General features: G+C 41.0%; 1 protein-coding gene across 1 annotated transcript; it reads left to right on the top strand.

Moving 5' to 3' along the window:
- The first annotated feature begins 18,457 nt into the window (after positions 1-18,457).
- On the top strand, positions 18,458-20,456 carry LOC148036203 (expansin-A10-like). The gene is made up of 3 exons (XM_087678205.1): positions 18,458-19,006; positions 19,155-19,479; positions 19,664-20,456. The coding sequence occupies exons 1-3, from the start codon at positions 18,793-18,795 to the stop codon at positions 19,965-19,967; spliced, it is 843 nt and encodes a 280-aa protein (XP_087534331.1). The 5' UTR covers positions 18,458-18,792; the 3' UTR covers positions 19,968-20,456.
- Positions 20,457-20,985: the final 529 nt, after the last annotated feature.

Here is a 20,985-nt window from a genome sequence, read left to right on the forward strand (position 1 = left end):
GGAGCATCCATTTTACTCTCCTGGAGAGTATATCCTCCTGTTCAAGCACATATGGTGCAGCAACAACTTATATTATGTCTGTCAGGCCATCTATAGCAGACAGGGACTCCAAAGAAAGTGGCAAGAGACCCTCAAACTCATTACCAATGTCATAGGTGACTGACATTTGTAACTAATCATGTGAAAATGTACGATTTTCAGCAAATATGACATCCCTACTGACAAAAATTTTCTTTGTGCGTGGGTCATACAAGTGATAGCCCTTGCTTTTCAAACTATAGCCAGTAAATATGCATTTTATAGCCTTGTCATCAAGCTTTCAAGGACGCTCTTTCGGAACATGTGCATAGGCTATGCAACCAAACACCGAAAGTAGTCAACCTTGGGTTTCCAAACAGGGTGATCGTCTTTACTGCCTTAGTGGGTGCATGATTCAACACATGATTTGCACATTGAAGACCTTCTAACAAAAATTTGAGGCAATCCCCTTACTTTTGAGCATACAATGAGTCATCCCTATAAGAGTGTGATTCTTTATTTTAGCAACACCATTCTGCTAAGGAGTCATTCTAATAGTGGCTTGATGCGTAATGTCGTGGTCAAGAAAATATGTCTCAAAAGCACAAGACATGTACTCCCCCCTCTATCCGTGAAAAGTGTTTGCACTTTCAATCTAGTTTTAGCCTCAAGATTTGCAATAAGATGTTTAAAATGCATAAACACATCATATTTTGCTTTGAGCCCATACACCCATGTATACCGAGAGTAGTCATCAATAAATGTAACAAAGTAAATATGATCTCCAAGTGCACATGTCCTCTTGGGACCACAAATATCAAAGTGAATAAGCTGAAAATTCCAGACAACACACACTGCACCATCTTTTTTGAAGACAAATCTATGTATCTTGCCCAAAATACATCCCCCTCGCATGCATGAGGAGGTGGATTCTCCATTGGAGGCGATGCATCTATTATATGACACCTCTATAGGGTCATTAAACTCCCAAAACTCATATATCCATAGCAAACATGCCATAGCTCTACATTCTACGTAGGGGGCGATAAGATCAATGATTGCCAGAGCATCATGAGATTGTACATCATAGATATCCAACAAAAACAAACCCTTATATAGGATCCCAGACAGTGTCAGTGCATAATCCATCTCCTTGTCTCTGACAATGCATTTGTTATCCTTAAAGATGACCTAAAAGCCATGCTTGTTAAAAATAGAAATAGACAACAAGTTCTTTGTAATGCCAGACACAAATAAGACATCTAGAAGCATGAAGTCATCAGAACCATCTGCAGAAGTAATAGTGATTGTCCCAATGCCACAAACATCATAATTACTACTGTTCGCACATATAACACGCTTCCCAACAAGGACTGAATGCAAAAAGAAAAAAAAACACTTCCTATAAGTGATGTGCTTTGAAGCTCCATTGTCAAAATACCATGTTTGCTATGTTTGAGTAGCATTAAATGCTAAATTAGCCATTGAAGAACCATAACTGCAAGTCAAAAATGCATAGTTCTCTTGCACAAAGTTGATCAAAGCATCACCATCAATAGATTTGTTGGCTAATGTCTCTTGGACAACAAAACTGGAATTCTTTTTCTTCTCTTTGGCTAATCTCTTACGATATTTATCCATATAGTGACCTAGCTTCTTGCAATAACGACATTTTCCCTTCTTTTTAGACTTCTCTCTACCTTGGATAGTCTTATTTGATGGCTGTCCAACATCACCCTTTTGTTGATTTTTTGCATTTTTCTTGACTTTTCCTTTGTCTTTGAACTTGGAAAGCATAGCCACATCTCGTGAACGCAATGCAACATTCTTTCGAGTTTGTCCCTCTTGCAACAAGAGGCCTTACAACTCCACAAATGTAAGGGGCCCTTCTTCACATACAACATCAAAGAGGTGTGGAAACTAAGATATTGAAAGGTGAGAAGGATTGAAGCTTGCTTGGAAGAGAGCTATGGTGGAGAGCAAGAGTAAGAAGAGAGAGAGAGACACAAATGGGAACTCCAATAGTCACAATGTGTGACCAGGCCTTCCTTTATTCAAACTATCACAAAAAGAATAAAGAATAAAGTGATGATGATGGGCGCCCACTACCTGTAGTGTGTAGTGGCAGGTATTGTCAGTGTAGTAATACATGAGCAGCTAGGCAGAGGCACCTTTACCCCCAACAACCTCCCACTTAAAGGTGAATATTCCCCAGCGAGGAGGGAAAAGAAAATGAAAATTCAGTACAATGTACACGTGTACAATAGGATGAGGAAAAACGTCATCTCATCCAATGCCTATCAATCTCATCCAATGCCTATCAATCTCATGAGGAAGGCAAAGCGCTCAGTAGTGAGGCTTTTTGTGAGCAGATCTGTAGGGTTTTTGTTAGTGGAGATCTTGAAAAGATCAAGAGACTTGTCCTCCACGACTATAATATACCCCCCTTAAAAATTTTAATTTTAATGCAATTTTTTAAAAACTCCCTCTCTCTCTCCCCGCTGACAGCACGTCAAGGAGAGAGAGAGAGGGAGTGAAGTGAGTAAAGGGGGGGGCATGCAGCCTCCCCAGGTGGAGGGTGGCGGCTGTTAACGGCCGTCTCCCTCCCCTTGTGAAGACCTCCTCCCCCTCTTTAAAAAGGGCAGTCCCCCCCTCCCTCGGCAAAATAGGAAGCACCCCCCCTCGTCGTCAAAAACCCCCCCACTTGGTTTTGACCAGGCGCCCCCCCGGCCATGATTAGAGGAATCCCCCCCCCCCCCCCCGGCGCTTAGCGAAGAAGAGAGAGAAAGGAGAAGAGAAGAAGAAGAAGAAGAAGAAGAAGAAGAAGAAAAAGAAGAAGAAGAAGAAGAAGAAGAGGGAGAGAGAGAAGGAGAAGAAGAAGAAGACGGAGAGAGAGAGAGAGAGAGAGAGAGAGAGAGAGACTCTCTTCCCGATGGGCTGCTAAGACGTGTCCCACAAGCGGACGAGCAGACACATTACGGTTGGTATCAGAGCGAACTAACAAGATCTAAAGATTATAAGGGAATCTAATGGAGGAAAATAAAGGGAATAAGGGGATAAATAGGGGAAGGTGAGTAGAACAGAGTAGTGTTTTCTGTTGAAAACATTCCTTTACTCACTTATGGATGTTGGGTTGCAGAGTCACAAAGCATGGAGCAAGTTCTTGGTGTTCCAGGTCATGTTCATGACTGCAATGCGTGCTTCGAATTATCACCAGAGGCTTGGCATGATGGATATCCTGGACCGCATCTATAATCCTTCGCCCCTGTATGCGGAGCGGAGATGGACAGGAGATTCAAGAATATACTACATAGAAGCCCACGGACTCGTGTACCTTCAGACCAACTTGAAGAGAATCAAGTGGATGGAGGATTTAAATATTGTGAAGCTTTTCATCTTTGTCGAAGCTCACGTAAATGCAACTTTGCACGTTAGCAGTTGGCAAGTCAAGCAGAAAGTAGTAGAGTATCCCAAGTCATCTAGTTGACTAGTGATATGAAGCTCTTCACACTTGTAAATGGATTTGGTCATCATCCAAATGTTTAGAAGTACATCAAAAGACTAATCTCCCTCAAATCGTAGCAATATATCAAGGAGCGGTATTCTACGAGCAAATATGTATGGAAAATATGACAATATATATAGCTCAAGAACTACTACAACCTATTATATATAAAAGTCTCTAGTTCAATAACACTTAATACATATAGTAACCGATCCAAACCTCCAAAACTATGAAATCTATAATGTCCCTATGTGAAACAACTTGCAACTTGAAATGGTTTGTTTCTAGCTGTTTATTAATCATTACCAATACTCGATAACCTATATACAATGTCTCCATAGTAGAAACTGTAATCCTTAACTTCTTTTGAAATTTTTGAACAACCTATGCACAACTGAAGAAAAAGACGAAACAACCTATGTAGTAGTTACAGGCATAAAATAGAGCCAAATAAGTCTCAAATAAAAAAATAGAGCAAGCTAAGCCATTAGGAGCAATTCTCAAGAGATGTGGAACTTCCTCCAAAACAAAGACTATGAAGGTTTATATTAGCAAAGCTAAGTGGAGACTCCCTTCCACTCTGATATAAGTTGTTGGAGCTACTAGAAAATGGAGATTGCACAAAGATGCCGAGAGAGAGATAAAGAGAGCGAGGGAGAAAAGATGTTGGGTTTGTGGTGCTTCCAATAGCTCTCTTGTGAGCACCGCCTTATTTTCTTATCACTCTAAGAATAATGAATGAGCATATACTTATATAGTTAGGGTTAGTGAGTGAGATCAGCAGATGACCAAATTGGCCTTTACTAGATCCAACATGGGTAAAGTTTTAGAGGGATCCAATAGTTCATGTTGACATTTCTTGAGTCTCCTAATATAATGGACACTTTGGCTTCTTAGGAAGCCAAAGTTCTTTAACTTTTATCTAGAATCTAAGATGCTAAATGATAATGACTTTAAGCTCACAAATAAACCAAAAAAATTATCCACCTTCAATAAGGAACCAATGGCGTACCCTAAGATAGATTGGTGGAAGTCAAGCTGTGCCACTAGGCTTTGTAAATGTAGTCCAAATCTTTGAAATTCTCAAAATTTTAGTGATGTTAACACTACTAGCTAGATACTACTAGATTGCCTATTGCAGCCCTTTTGAGTAGCATTTCCATCTCTGCTCTGTTAATCTTGGCAATGGACATAAAAAAGACGATGAGAAAAAAAACAGCATGCAATTATGAGGGAGACTGAAAAGCCATCGTTGTTAATGAGTTGCCTTGTGTGGGGTGGCTGGTTTCGAGGGAGGGCCTAGCATCGGCATCCAAAGTTTTGTAAATTTGTTGGTCCTTAAGGATGACAGAAATCATACGTTGAGACGTTCAGTACGTTCGGTCATGAAGTCCCTTTATTGTGACTGCTGATCAGAGCCGATGTAAAGGAGGCCAAGTTATAACACCCTATCCGTAAACCAAATTGTCGTCATGGTAGAGGCCCAGTAGGCTTAGTAGATATGTCATGACCCTCGATGTAGGAAAGTTGTGGCGGTCGTTAGTTTGGGGGGTTGGTGCGGGGTGGGGGTCGAGAGAGAGAGAGATAGAGGCCAGGAAAGTAGCGACAATACTTAGGTCATCAAGATGAGTCCAGGGATGAGCGATGAGGAGTTGCAGGATATCTTCACGTGCATGTCTCTAGATCAGATGGTGAGATTCAGAGACATGGCAGACCAAGAGCTGTCTCGGACATCGTCAGGCCACTCTATTAGATCTACTTCGGCGCGATCAGATGCTTCAGTTTCAAGCAGACGAGGTCAATGCTCCAGACTTGGGCCAGATAGAGGGAGTGCTTCAAGGTCAGGGAGATGCTGCATAGATACGGATGCAATGAGCCCACGGTCGGCTCAGGATACAGGTGCTACTCCTCGCTCTCGTGGCGGTTTCAGAGAGTGTGGCTCAAGTGGTTGCTGTGGAGGTACGGACGCGGTGTCTCTGTCTCGTGGTTCTTCTGGAGTTGCATCACCTCTGGGATTTGTCACACCTATGGGGACGTCTACTCTAGTCACTCCTTAGTCGTCCGTAGGTGGCACCCCTATGGGTGCTACTCCGATAGATACTACCTCGGTGGGTACACTAGATGTACATGGGTCTCCTGGATATGCCCAGGAGCGTGGTCGCAGGTGGGAGAGAACCCATCTTAGACATACCCCAGAGGGGTATGCCTACCTTGTAGATGATAGGTAAGGATCCATCATCATGAATGATGAGGGGAGGAGGGTGATGGCTTGTATGAGAGAGTTGTGCCAACAAGTTTTTCAGCACAACGTCTTGGATCCTTGGAAAAACATACTGGAGGGGAGCAAGGACTACATAGTAGCATTCTTGCATGAAGAGTTTCTGGTACCAGTCGCAGCAGATAGGTTTTCTACATGCTGGATGATAGAGTGCATGCATGCATATATGTCACATAGATGATCGAACGCACGCAAGGCACTCAAGAGTGGGGCTGCAAAGCCCAAGTGGCTAGATGCAGATGACTGGTGTCGACTGAGGGAGGAGGCTACAAATTCTCCAGAAGTTGGAGACAATAGCGCGAGGCGATGGAGGGTACAACTAGAGGCTGGAGTGGTCCATCATCTTGGGAGTGGCGGCCACAGGACATATCTGGAGGACTTTGTAAGTTTTTCTTGCTTAGTTTTTTGCAATATCCTTTGTACTGACAATCATGTTTCTAATAGTTAGTATTTTGTTTCCTTTGCAGCACTCCATTACAAATCATGATCTGACTGGCCTTGAGACTCGATATGCAGAGAAGCACGGTCTCACTGCATTGATCGACCGATTGTATGGATGCGGTAGCCCTATAAGCCACTCATGTTTCTTGTCTGTAGTTACCATGTTTAATTAGAATGCATTGTTGTATGGTGGACTAATGTGTAGTTGTTTCTTTTTTTACAGAGTCCGTTCGATGCTTCTTTGCGACGGGACAAGCTTTCGGATGGCGATGATCTATAGCTCACCCTTGGATCCCTCGAGCTCACACACCCTTCTTTTTTGGTCACGTGATCTGTGTAGACATTTTCTATGTAGTAGTGATATATTTCCATGATTATACCAGTCGCTTTCATTATGCAATCATGTATTTATTTTATGTCAATGTTATGATTTAAGTACACTTTGTCTTTATTTACACAAGCATTGTACACAGTACAGAAACTATTTTGTATGGCCCAAATAAAGCACATAGTGCAAGCTACCCTGCCATAATTTTTTTTTTCCCTATTGCCGTCGCTATTAGTGTCACAAATTTACTGCACACGTCATTATTGGCGTCGTTATTAGTGTCACAAAGCGTTGACACTAATAACAATGCTAATACCGACTGTTCTATGGCATTGCCAATAATGATGCTTTTTGCGACGACGGGGGAAAATTTCTTTATTTACATTTTCATCGCTTTAACGTTGGTATAAGGCCTATATCTTGTAGTGTGAATTAGAAGATTTAAGTTTTCATTCTTTTGAATCAAGATGGGTGGAGATTTAATTTTTCCTTCTTTTGAATCAAGATGGGTGTAATTATTTATTCCAACAAGTTCGGAGCAAGGCGAAGATTCAAAATTGAGCCTGCTAGGACATCACTCAAGGATCATCATACACCGTAGAGCTCTCTGGACTCCTAGCCTAGTGGAACTTCTTGTTCAAGTCCAAAAGCTTCAAAGAGGTATGTCGTTTCATTGAACCTTTCTGTTTTCCTTTCCATTTAAGTTTAAATATTGTTTAAAAACAAGTTGAGATGCTTGGTTATTGTCACCCTATTCATTGCCATGAGAACCTGCTGCTATTTGAGCTGTTGTTGGTCATGACACTGCTATTGGAGGTTGTTGAGTACTGCTTCTTGCTACCAAGGACCTGCTGCTATCATTAATTGATGTGCTGTTGTTGTTGCCCCTCTGAAGGCTTTCCATATATGGACTTTATAACCAAATGAATCTAAGATTTATTGGTGTCAAAATTGGGAGATGAGAGCTAGGGAACAATTGGTTGTGCAAGCTATAACTGAAAGGAAAATTGGTTTGCCCGAAGTCAAGTCTCTCTAGAGGTTATAATGCTCGCCTTTTTGTGTCAAGATAGTGGTTTAAATGCCATGGGGTGCTGCTCCATAGCTGTGTGGGTCCTAAGTATGGACTAATAACATGGCAAGCTGCATGAGTCCACATTCTTCATATTTAGCAAGCTTTTGTCCAGTTATCCTAATTAAGGGGTTGAAATTTCCCTGACTCTAGCTCTTGTTTAAGTCCACTAAAAGTTGTACAAATTAATGTTGCTTTCAACTTACCCAAGTTTCTATTTGGTGTTGAGGAGTTTCTGTTTAATGTTGACACTTGCAGAAAAACTTGTGGAGTTAGTATGTCCATGGCAAGGCTAGACGGCCATCTAATAGAAGCAACAATTGCGGGTCCATTAACAGTACCAAGTTCAACTCAGCTAGTGATTCGAACTTTTTTTTCTAATAAATGAAAAACTATTGTTGAAGATTCCTAATAAATGACAACTCTGTGAGCTGCTACTACAGAACATGGCCATTATGTATGTCATGGTTCCTTCAATTTTGTACTATTGTTATTGAGTTGCAATGTTTTAAGGGATTGCCTTGAACATGAGGTTCTTGTAGCTACTAAAGATGTAGCAAAAGGAGTAGCTCAATTACAGCAAAGCATGATATAATGACTCAAGCTTGATGATGAAGATATCATCGTAGAAGACAAGGCTATTGATGAATTTGTAGAAATCACAGAATCAGAATCTCCCATGTAGAAATCACGGGATCATAGTCGTTTGGATCTGATCAGCAGCCCATAAGCACTACATGACACCAAAGAGGCCTTAAGCACTAGAAAATGCAGCACCCATAGGCATCGGGAGTTCGGGAGTCTCGAATCTCCCAATAGAGTTCCTCTTGGGCCTTTCTTTTACCTTTCTGCCCAGCCATATTGATGTAGTCCACACAACTTGATGTCAGTAAAATGGGCTTAACTTTTTGTATAAAACTCCGATTGATGAGATTTTTTGCTCACGTCAAAGGGGACAAAGTCCTCTTTGAGATGAGCTATTAACCTTTGTGACAGAAAATGATCAAAATGTTCTGCAATGGAATTACTGTGCTTGCGGTCTGCACCCTATCCACAATGACCCTAGTGCACAAAAATGGGCATAACTTTCAAACCCTAGCTTCGATTGGCGATTTTTTTGATTCAAACTGGAGGGGACAAAGCCCTCTTCGAGGTGAGCTATGGGTTCACTCCAAAATTCAAAATAAAGATTTCTACAATAGGATTTTCTTGAATGTCCTGTAGGATTGTGACAAAAAATAGTGCCTGACTTTTATTGCAAAAGTCTTATATGGATGACACATAGTTAGAGAGGCCTAATCACCAACATAGATAGCATCCTGAGCATACTGAGAATTATCCCAAGCATCATTGCATACCCATCTTATCTACCATCAATGCATAAGTGAATTCACTACCATACATCTCTTCTAATTACATGCACTTCAAGTGTCATATATGGATGCCATTAGCATTAAGGGGGCGTCCAAGTGGAATCATTGCAGCAGGGAAAATGGAGATCATGGGGAAGTACCTACACCTGCATACAAGTATTAGGCTCCGGATCACCAGGAGGTGGGCAAATTAGTTCCCCCCAGGGCGGGTGGGTTGTGCATCCCTTCAGGGTCTTAAGTGGTGAGGAGGGTCACCTCTCTTTTGTCTTACCACCTCACTTGGTATCAGCCTTTTTCCTCAGTTGGAGTATACATGGGAGACATTTTAATTAAGCAATCAACATGAGATGCATTGGAAAGGAGACATTGGGCCTTTTCATGAGATGCAAGGAATGGACAAGGGTTGGGGCAGGGGTTACCTTGGCAGTCGAGTGACTCACTGGCTGCTACTTACCCAATTCAGAACGGCCATTATTCACTTTGAAGGTTAACCCAAATGGGGGGTTAATGTCAGCCAATACAATGAATTTTCACGATTAGATATTATGCATGCATGCAGAGGCAATTGAGCAATTGAGCCTTTGCAATCTTGAATCTCTCCAACAAGATATTAAGCTCAGCAAGTTCCTAAATTTGAGAGATTAAGATCAGATTGACATATCTCTTTAATGCTTGGGGAGACCGTTGAATCATAGTTCATCATGATGCTCGTTTGCTCCATCAATTAAGCCTAGTTGGTTGGGGCATTCCCATGGGAGAAGACTTCAGCATTGGAATGCTCTTGATGATGATGATGGCTCCCGTGCTTGTTCTTGAGCTTGAGCTTCAGAGAGGGAAAGGTTCAAGTGAAGCTTTCATGGCTGCCCACAAGCCTCCCATCCAAGCTGAGCTCCATGTCTTCAATCCGCGTAGGGAAGGGAAAAAGGGGTTGAGAGATCTCTTGATGGTTGAGCTCCAGAGGTTGTGGGTTGGATCAAGAGCTTGGAGTGAGCAGTAATGGCTGTCCACAGACAATGTTCAGTAGGAGATTTAATCAGGGTTTCAATGTCGGAGGGAAAGGGGTCAGAACTTGTTGAAGAGGGTTCAGCCCTTACTCCCAGGAGGCCAAGAGTGCCAGGGGGAAGGCCAAGACCAGGAGCAGGAGGTAGGAAGAAGCCAGAGGTAGCGGTGCAATTTGCACTGCGAATTGCGAGCTGCTGCCTCATTGCCTTTAGCAGGGATTTCCTGGACACCCAGGTATTCAAACTATAGCTAGAGATGGTGGGGATCAGCTTTTGAGATTGACTGATGGTTTGGAGATGGTTGGAGCAAGCTTGGAGGGATTTGTGTTGGTTGGCAATCATGGCAGCTTGCACGAAGGAGAGAGAAGGAGGGCTGAGGCAAAAAGTAAGTGGGATTTTTACCCTCTTTCAACTCATGGAACTCCAAACTTGGCCTGGGACCCCTAAATTTTGCATGAAAAGAAGTGAAGACCTGCTATTTTATTGTTTTACCTCCAGAAATGTCTTAGTCTCCAGCCATAGCTCGTGCTTGCTCCAAAAAGCTGAGGTTAACTACAGTCCTTATTGATGTACCTATACTTGTAAGTTGAGTAACTAGGGTTTTTGGAATTTTAAAAGAAAGAAGGGGGAAAGAAGAAAAGGACCAAAGGCTGAAGCTATGATACTACTTGTAATGAATGAAAGTGAGAGAAGAGAGAAGAAGAGCTAAAGAGAGAAAAAGAGAGCAAGAAGAAGGGACAAGAAGACTAGAAGAGAAGATAGAAAGATAGAAAAGAGAAGAGAAGGAAGGAGGAAGCCATGGAAGCTAGAGATGAAGGTGAAGAGTATGTTCTTGATAATAACTTGTTGCCCTAATCTAGGACTCTTACACCTTATATACCCCAGTCAGTGTGACTGGGTGTCTAATCTCTAGTCTTTGTGTATCCTGCTTGTTACATAGGAAAAAAAGCCTATATAGAAAAATATTATCTATTTAGGAAATTTTTCTTGACATAGGAAAAAAAAGCCTATATAGTGAAAATTTTGAACATAATCTATTAGATGTGTATTATGTCTTATTTGAAATTAACTAAAAAATATCTATATAATTTTCTTTTTGAAAATTTGGTAGATAATTTTCTACTTAGAAATTCACATAAGAAGGAATATGTAAACTAAGAAAAGTGCAAGATTTTCAAGTTATAGAAAAGTAAGAATCACATAAGAAATTTTCTATATAGGAAAATTACCATATGTAGGGAAACATATTGGAAACATTTTCCTACTTATGAATGCGATTCCCTAGTTTCTCTAACTAGGAAATGTTCCACTTTCCCTATTATTTACTTTCCCTACTTGTGTGTATTTTTAACTAGGGAATTGATAGGGAATTTCCTTTTTTTCCTATGTAGGAAATTATTAAAATCCCCTTGTGTGAGTCTAAACTAAAAGACCCAAATGCAACTCCAAATCTCCCCTAATATGAAGCTTTAATTGTACTCATCTCCAATTCATCTAAACATGCTCACACAAAATCATCATCAACTACTACACTCATAGCTCCAAGAGCTTCCACAATGCTCTCAATCTTTAATTCATAGTCATTGATGTACAGGTTCTCCCTTTTAACTTAATTTAGCTCTAACTTGAGCAGTAACTTTCTAGCCTTTGTGTTTATCTCAAACAACCTTGCCATATTCTTCCAAGAAATGAGGGTTTTATATTCTTGCAAATAGTCTATTATACTATTTGTAGTACTCACAAACAACCAATCACTTTACTTTGTGTTTATTTCCAATCCTTCTTAGCCTTTATCTATTCTAGTAATAGCATCATTGAGGGACTTCGAGTGCCACTGCTATGTGTCCTTCAATGTAGTTCCAAACATCTTTCCCTTTAAGAAATTTGGTATCCTAAAGTTCCATGCATGAAAACAATTTGTATCAAGCTTCCCACTAATAAGCTAGTTCAAATTTCTTGACATTTTGATAAGACAAGTACCCTTGCAAAGCATGCAATCTACAACCAAATGGATACCACGTCCATTGTATAGCCAAAACACATAGTCATTTCCACTGATTATAGAACAAGAATTGCAATTTTCAATTTGTATGCAAATGCCCTCTTCATTTACAACCTAGCAAATATTTGACACCTTATAATCCAAAATCTACAACCTCTACACTTGTAAACAATAACCACTATTGAATCTATAATATATCCAAAAATTGCTTTCGATGAATCTGCAGGACCAAAATCAAGGCCAAAATAATCTCAAATGAAAAAATTTTGAGTTTGTTTTGGCCTTTTTTTGGTCTTGCAAGCTTATCGGAAGCAATTTCTAGGATGTTGCAAATTTGAATGTATTTCACTCACCAAGTTTCACTATAGTTGGAGATTACATCCCTGTGAATCTCAAGAGCCTCTTTCGGCTATATGTCAAGGAAAAAACCGAATAAGATGAAAGAGTTTCTTACTTGTTTCTTGCTTTCTTTCTTTCACACTTTGTTGCCTTCACGACATCAACCTTCGATTGAGCTCCCATAGCCATGGGACTAGTCTGATACCATGTAAATAAACAAGAGAAGAGAGAGGTAAAGCAATTGAGCACACACACAATGGAGACAAGAGCATAAAGAAAAGTACAAGTGAGATCTTCTTCTTTCTTCTTCCACACAAAAGAACTTAGCCTAAGACATAATAAAACAATAATATGAAAGTACTAGAACATACCTATATGTAGTCATTAAGTGTGGATCCTCTAAGGATAGATGAGGTTGCACAATGAATGTGCCATAGCCAAGACATGGGTTTAGTCTAGTTGTAGAATCAGTGGCATATCCTCCAAGTCTGTCACCTAACATCACAATGGGTAAAGTCTTGCCATATCACGAAGGCATGTAGTGGATGCCAACTCATATAGAGTTCGACATCTCAATATGTTATGGCTTGCTAGTGGTTGGTGATCAAAGAATGGATCCCTTGAACTATTGTGGCACTTTTTTGCATAAATATACTCCTAAACACTCCGAGAGGATAGGAAACATGAAGCAAGAATAAATCTCAACCTTACCATAATTCCACCTCTCACAATCCAAACTTTGGAAGAAGAAGGGAAAGAGGAGAAGAATATGAGACAACAAAGAAGCTTCACTCTCCTAGTTCCTTAATCACTTTCTCAGTCTCACGCTCTTATTCTCCCTCACCCTCAATGTGATGTGGTGGAAGAAAGGATGAAATCAAAGAGAAGAGAGCTCTCAATTTTGCATACATAAGAATGATTTCCTCTATTCACATTTTTTTTAAATACATTGGCTTGGGATTTAGGTTTCCCTTCATAAGTTGAACTCAACTTTCCCACCCATAATGAAATTCCACAGCTTTCTAGTGACATCATCAATGAATGTGATAAAATAGGATTTCCTCCTCTAGAATTTGTAGGCACATTCTCACATATATCACTATTGATTGAGTCAAGCAACTCACTCCTTTCCTATTTACATTTTTCTTATGGGTTGAACATGCATGCTTTTTGTATATACAATTCTCACAAATATAAAGATTAGAGAAAGCAAGAAAAGTAAGTAAACCAAATGAGATACTATTACCATTCCTTTTTCGGACATATGACCCAACCGGTGATGCCAAAAAGATACATTTAGTTTCTCACTTATTAGTATAATTATATGATTTTTGACAAATGATACATGAGGGAGATACAAACTACCACATTTGGCTCCTTTAGGAACAGTAAGTGATCCCTTGTGGAATTTTCATAAATAACTCCCAAAAGTAGTAGAGTATCCCAAGTCATCCGGTTGACTAGTGATATGAAGCTCTTCACAATTGTAAATGGATTTGGTCAATGTATCAAGATCTAACTAATCATCTTCATACATGTCTCTTAGTTTTCCATCTATGCTTCTTATAGGCCTTTGTTGCTTCTTCTAAATAAGGACATCTTAGATCTACTCCTTCCATCAACTAAAGTCAGTACCATCTACTTTCGGCCATTATATAGTTCCCTAAAGATGATGAAGCCATTTTTACAAAATAGAAACCAACTTTCTAGCGATAGAAATCATAAAATCAATGTTAAACTCTCGGGGAAGTTACTATATCTATATCCTCTACATCGCATGCGTTCAATGCCTATTTATAAATATCCTTATCTATGAATTTTTCCTAATTAAAACATGACCTTTTGCTATTCAATCTATAAACAATTCCTTTATATTACACCCTTCAGTATGTAAAAAATGTATAAATATGGTATTTTAAAAATACCTTATTTTGAACCCACGTAATGCATACATATATTCATGAGTAACTTACCCGAGTTTAAATTACACCACAAAACTTATTAGACTTTCTGCAACACCTACTTAGTATAACGAGAGAAGTTAGAAAATAAATCATTGCATAACAATAATACATGTAATACTATCCAAGTACTATAAAAATCACTCGATGTAGTTAAAATATGGTACAATTGCATCAGTGCTTTCTTATCATGAATATAACAACATAGTATCATCCAAATGTTTAGAAGTACATTGAAAGACTAATCTCCCTGAAATTGTAGCACTATATCAAGGAGCACTGTTCTACAAGAAAATATGTATGGAAAATATGACAATATATATAGCTCAAGAACTACTACAACCTATAAACCACATATTCAAGAATTTGAAAATTTTCATAAAGTTTGGGAATTCCTAATGTTATTAATATTTGGACACATGGTCAAATCTTATCTCCTTACTTGAAGGTGTAATTTTTCCCAGATACTATATAAGCGATCCCCCCAAGTCCCACTCTAAAATATAGAGTTAATATTTAACCACTTGGTCAAATCTTTACTCTTTATTTGAAAGTGGAACTTCGGAGATTCCGAAATTCTCTAATATGGTAATTATTTATGAAAGTCTCTACTTCAATAACACTTAATACATATAGTAGCCAATCCAAACCTCCAAAACTATGAAATCTATAATGTCCAATCTAGAGCATGGTAGTGGCTATGGTGGATCAAAGATGAAGATTAAGCTCATGATAACATAGACAAGACTTGACCTGTTACACAAGTGAATTAGGTTCCAAGATTGAGACTTGGACTCATAAACACTATCTTGTGTATAAGATTGACAATGACCAAGACACTAATTGAAATAGGAAAGCATCATGATATTGCAGTCATCATATGTTAAAGTGGTAGTCAAGTAAAATGCTTTATAGTTGTTGGTAGCAGTTTCCCTTTCTATGCATATAGGATTCAGTCTACTTGCATGTCCTAAGCCCAAAACTGCCTCATATAAAGAGGCCATAGTGAGTGTGATTGTAAATCTCAACACTTGCAACTTGAAATGGTTTGTTTCTAGTTGTCTATTAATCGTTACCAATACTCGATAACCTATATACAATGTCTCTATAGTGGAAAATGTAATCCTTAACTTCTTTTGAAATATTCGAACAATCTATGCACAATTGAAGAAAAAGACGAAACAACCTATGTAGTACTTACAGGCATAAAATAGAGCCAAATAAGTCTCAGATAAAAAAATAGAGCAAACTGGGCCATTAGGAGCAATTCTCAAGAGATGTGGAACTTCCTCCAAAACAAAGACTATGAAGGTTTATATTAGCAAAGCTAAGTGGAGACTCCCATCCACTCTGATATAAGTTGTTGGAGCTACTAGAAAATGGAGATTGCACAAAGATGCTGAGAGAGAAATAGAGAGAGCGAGGGAGAAAAGATGTTGTGTTTACGGTGCTTCCAATAGCTCTCCTGTGAACACCACCTTATTTTCTTATCACTCTAAGAATAATGAATGAGCATATACTTATATAGTTAGGGTTAGTGAGTGAGATTGGTGGATAACAACATTGGCCTTTACGAGATCCAACATGGGTAAAGTTTTAGAGGGATCCAATAGTTCATGTTGACATTTCTTGAGTCTCCTAATATAATGGACACATTGACTTCTTAGGAAGCTAAAGTTCTTTAACTTTTATCTAGAATCTAAGATGCTAAATGATATGACTTTAATCTCACAAATAAACCAAAAAAATTATCCACCTTCAATAAGGAACCAATGGCATACCCTAAGATAGATTGGTGGAAGTCAAGCTGTGCCACTAGGCTTTGTAAATGTAGTCAACATATTTAAAATTCTCAAAATTTTAGTGATGTTATCCAAACTATAGACTAGTTAATTCAATACAATATTTTGTGTTATGATAACTACATCAAGCACAAATCTGTGAAATGATATGACCCTAATCTAAAAGGAGAAAGGAAGAAGATAAATATGTTAAAAGGTAAGGGCTTCAAGAATGAGGACTTTTAGCTGACAGCAACTACATCAAAGAATTGTTCTAACTTCAAGAAGGAGCCAATGCCTTGCTTCAAAATAGAAGCATGCAATTTATGTCATGCCACTAGGCTTTGCAAATCCAATTAAAATCACAACCAACTTGTAGGAGAATTTGGGCCTATTGTCTTGATTGGGGAGTACCATAGAATGATGAATATGTCAGAATGCCCTAGGAATGTAAGTGCTTCTATGAGTCTCAAACCATCAAGGCATCATGTAAACTTGAATACTTAAGAGTCCTTTATTATTAAGATTTTGGAAATTCTCTCTCAACACAATAACATCCCAATAAGCCCATCTACATTTTCTACCTTTCTTCTCTACTTGATTAGTCAATCACTTAATATTGACATGATCAATTATAACATAGAACTCAGTGCAATAAAAAGAAGTGACACCATTTCTTCAAATCACATAGATTTGTGTAGATAACAATGGGTTGTTGGTTAAGTCAAGGGAGCATACATCAAACATACACTAATTCCAAAAAACTACCATCCCAAGGTCAAAAGGAGGATATTCAAAAGAACAAATAGAGGAAAATGTAAGAACTTCATGGATGACTTGTAATGCACAATAAATGGATGAAAATTTGTCCTACTTACAATGAGGAGCCAATGTCTTGCTCCAAGGCCAAAACATGTAGTTAAGGAACCATAGTACTTGACTTTGCAAATCTATTGAAATCCCACCAAATGTCTTAATTCCAATGAAAACCTAGTGTCAAACTGAGCTAGAAAGTGTAAATGTAGAACATTGAATGTATTGCATCTAAATTAAATTTTTTCAATTGGTTTGTTTAGTGAGTCCCATAAGACTACAGCTATATGCTTGGCGATACCCATGGAGTATTAGCTAAGCTAAGTGCATGCCTTAGGAGGTTCCCAAGTGCAAGGCCTAGTAATGCTTGGGGATTAAAGTAGCAATGTCACAAAGTACAACCAAGTGATATTAAGTTAGGTATGTGCTTGGTTAATCTGCAAGGGGAAAACTAAAGTATGTAAGACCCCAAGACGAGAAAAAAAAATATTGGGGACATTCACTTAAGAAAATAAGGCTCGCTTGTAAGGATATGTAGAGTGGGCAGTTATATGACAAATCATGGAGCATGGATTTGATTGTTAACTCAGATCTACATTACCTAGAAAGCTCATAGTGGGCAAAAGCTTCTTCAGCCCATTAAGGATAGCCATCATAACTAGGCGTTGCTTATTTATCAACAATATTAAAGCTAAGAACTCTTATGATATGTTCAGTATGCCTCTTAATCAGTGATGTATTGCACGATCTCTATTGAATTGCATCCCAAGAAAGGTTATAAAGGGTGGTAATAGTGCAATGTGTCCGACTCCCAAAAACTTTCAAATCATCCACACTAATTTGAGGGACCAGGGGTAGGAGAGCATGCGTAATGTGATGCTACCCTTGTCCCTTAGCAATGCTTGCTTGTTTCATTGGATGGTACATGAGCATGTTGGTTCCACGAAAAGTGCAGTTTAAGGTCAGAACGAAGAGTACTTTGTGGGGCTTTACTCATTGCTAGCCGGACAGTAAGTATGGCCAACATTGGCTTTATGTTGTTGTCCTTCTTTGGAGTGCAGGGTAGATGAGAGCTTGCTCTGTTAATCTTGGCAATGGACATAAAAAAGACGATGAGGAAAAAAACAGCACGCAATTATGAGGGAGACCGAAAAGCCATCCTTGTTAAGGAGTTGCCTTGTGTGGGGTGGCTGGTTTCGAGGGAGGGCCTAGCGTCGGCATCCAAAGTTTTGTAAATTTGTTGGTCCTTAAGGATGGCAGAACTCATACGTTGAGACGTTCAGTACGTTCGGTCATGAAGTCCCTTTATTGTGCTGCTGATCAGAGCCGATGCGGAGGAGGCCAAGTTATAACACCCTATCCGTAAACCAAATTGTCGTCATGGTAGAGGCCCAGTAGGCTCAGTAGATATGTCATGACCCTCGATGTAGGAAAGTTGTGGCGGTCGTTAGTTTGGGGGGGTTGGTGCGGGGTGGGGATCGAGAGAGAGAGAGAGAGAGGCCGGGGGAGCAGCGACAATACTTTGAGTCTTGAACATGCAGTGTCTCCAACGAGCGACCACGATTGGGTAGCGGCGGGCTCAACGTCGTCATACAATCAGCCTCGACAAAGGGGCCCCAGCGGCCTCTTGCGGCCACATGCAGCATTGCAGCTGTACCCACAATAATATGTCTTATCCAATTTCATCCATCGCGGAGCGTTACGAGGGCCATGAGCACTACTTGCAACAAGGGGCCCCGTGCCAACGACGACGTCCCTACAGCTATATAACATCGGCTCAAGCTAGAGCTTGCCACTGCAGGCGCAGCAACGGCCTCTAGAGCTGGGTATCCAGTAATTATAGCTGCGGGATAGTATCCACGATATCCACACAGTTCTAACAGATGGCTGGCTCTGCGCGTGCGTTCCGCCCTTCTCTGTTAGCGAGGGGGCTACTGTCTTACTGCATATGTCTGTTGGTGGCTATTCATAATTATAGCGATAGTCCGCTAGTGGGCGTGCGTGCGTCCTACTACGGCGGAGGGAGCTCCCAAGAGAGCGGCTGGAGCAGCGCCCACGCCACCTTCTACGGCGGAAGCGACGCCTCCGGCACAATGGGTAGGGGGTGTTCACTAATCGCGATAAATTTGGAATTTGAGACGTGCAGCGTTTGATTGAATTCTGTGATCTGTCTGAGTAGTTAACGATGATCAATAGAGTCGATTGCGGCGTGGCAAAACTGACACACCTGACATTTTGACGACAGGCGGCGCTTGCGGCTACGGTGACCTCTACTCTTCCGGCTATGGCACCAACACGGCGGCTCTGAGCATGGCGCTCTTCAACGGCGGGCTGAGCTGCGGTGCCTGCTTCGAGATCAGGTGCGATGCTCAGGCGGACCCCAAATGGTGCCTTGGCGGATCATCGTCCGTGGTGGTCACGGCCACCAATTTGTGCCCGCCCAACCCAGCACTATCCAACACCGACGGCGGATGGTGCAATCCCCCGCTCCAGCACTTCGACATGGCTCAGCCGGCCTTCGAGAAGATCGGGGTCTACAAGGGAGGCATCGTGCCGGTGCTCTACAGAAGGTAATTAGTACATTAACTAATTAGGCCGGCTCTATATAATTAGTGTTGCTCTCGGCGTCAGCTATATTTAATCGCACGGCACCGCATCATGCCATTAAGCATTTCCTACTTACTACTTACTAATATACATATCAAGCCACTCCTGAACTGTCATGATAAAGTATGTCCGTCTTCAATTGTGCAGGGTGCCCTGCGTGAAGTCCGGCGGCATCCACTTCACGCTCAACGGCCACTCCTACTTCAACCTCGTCCTCCTTACCAACGTGGGAGGCGCCGGCGACGTACGAGCCGTGTCCATCAAGGGCTCCCGCACCGGCTGGCAGCCCATGACCCGCAACTGGGGCCAGAACTGGCAAAGCAACGCCAACCTGGACGGCCAGAGCCTGTCCTTCCAGGTCACCACCAGCGACGGCCGCACCCTCAGCTCCTACGACGTGGCTCCCGCCGGCTGGCAATTCGGCCAGACCTTCGCCGGCGAGCAGTTCTGAGGACCGCTTGATACGACGGTCTAACCCCATGCACACCGATCCTCCTCAAGTTGGATCGCCAGCAGCAGCGGATCCCCTTAATGCACATCTATACACCTATATTTTAGTCTTCGCCCGCGCCGGCCTATAGCTTGCAGAAGTGGTGGCCCTCTGCCGTCGGTGAATCGAGGCCACCCGCTGATGCTTACGCACGCCGTGTGGTGGGTAGTGTCCCTCATCCTATTCTGCATTTCCCCGTGTCTACAAGGCTATAGCCGCACACTCTTGTTCCATGCCTTGGGCTTTCGACCCATCGGCTCTTTGAGCTTCTCTACACGACGAATGTTCCCTCGGCTACCTCATGCCGAAGCTGGATTCGCAACCTGAAGGATTGCTCATCCATGCGCTTTCCATGTTGATGTAAATGATAGATATACACGAGTACCATAACCCATTCTTCCTCAAAATTACTTTTTCACCAATTATAGGAGTTAAAACACGTGTACCAATCTTCTTCAAAACGACTTTTCGACTGACCACAGCACCTTCTTCGTCTGAAAAACGTCATACAATTTCCACGCCCTTTTCTCATCTCAAAAGCACCGCAAATTCTTGGAACCGCGACCTGGCATTGTTGTGCTATGTTGATTCTTAGTGTGAAATACCGAATGCGCTTAATTTTCTAAGCAGCAATTGCGTGAATGCGTGCACACATGTGCATACACACCCCCACACACCTATTCCCCAATCCCAAATCTCTGTCAAACCCTTCAAATGGATTGAGCAAGTCTAGCAATGCTTGCCTGCTAACACGTATCTCCCACGAAGATTGGAATTCAATCCTAATGGCCTCAAACTTGAAATTTTAGAAACTCTTGCACTAACCAGACAATGATAGGGAGAGAAGGCCTCTCATCATGGAAGGAAAGGATAGGAGAAGAGAAACATCCGAAATCTTTCTCTACAAAGTAGCTTCCTCTCCTAACATACATACATGCTTTCACGCACACACACACACACACACACACACACACACTCT

The sequence above is a fragment of the Lygodium microphyllum genome, chromosome 5, assembly GCF_053477565.2.
Source record: "Lygodium microphyllum isolate KBCC chromosome 5, Lygodium_microphyllum_v1.1.10, whole genome shotgun sequence".
NCBI lineage: Eukaryota > Viridiplantae > Streptophyta > Polypodiopsida > Schizaeales > Lygodiaceae > Lygodium > Lygodium microphyllum.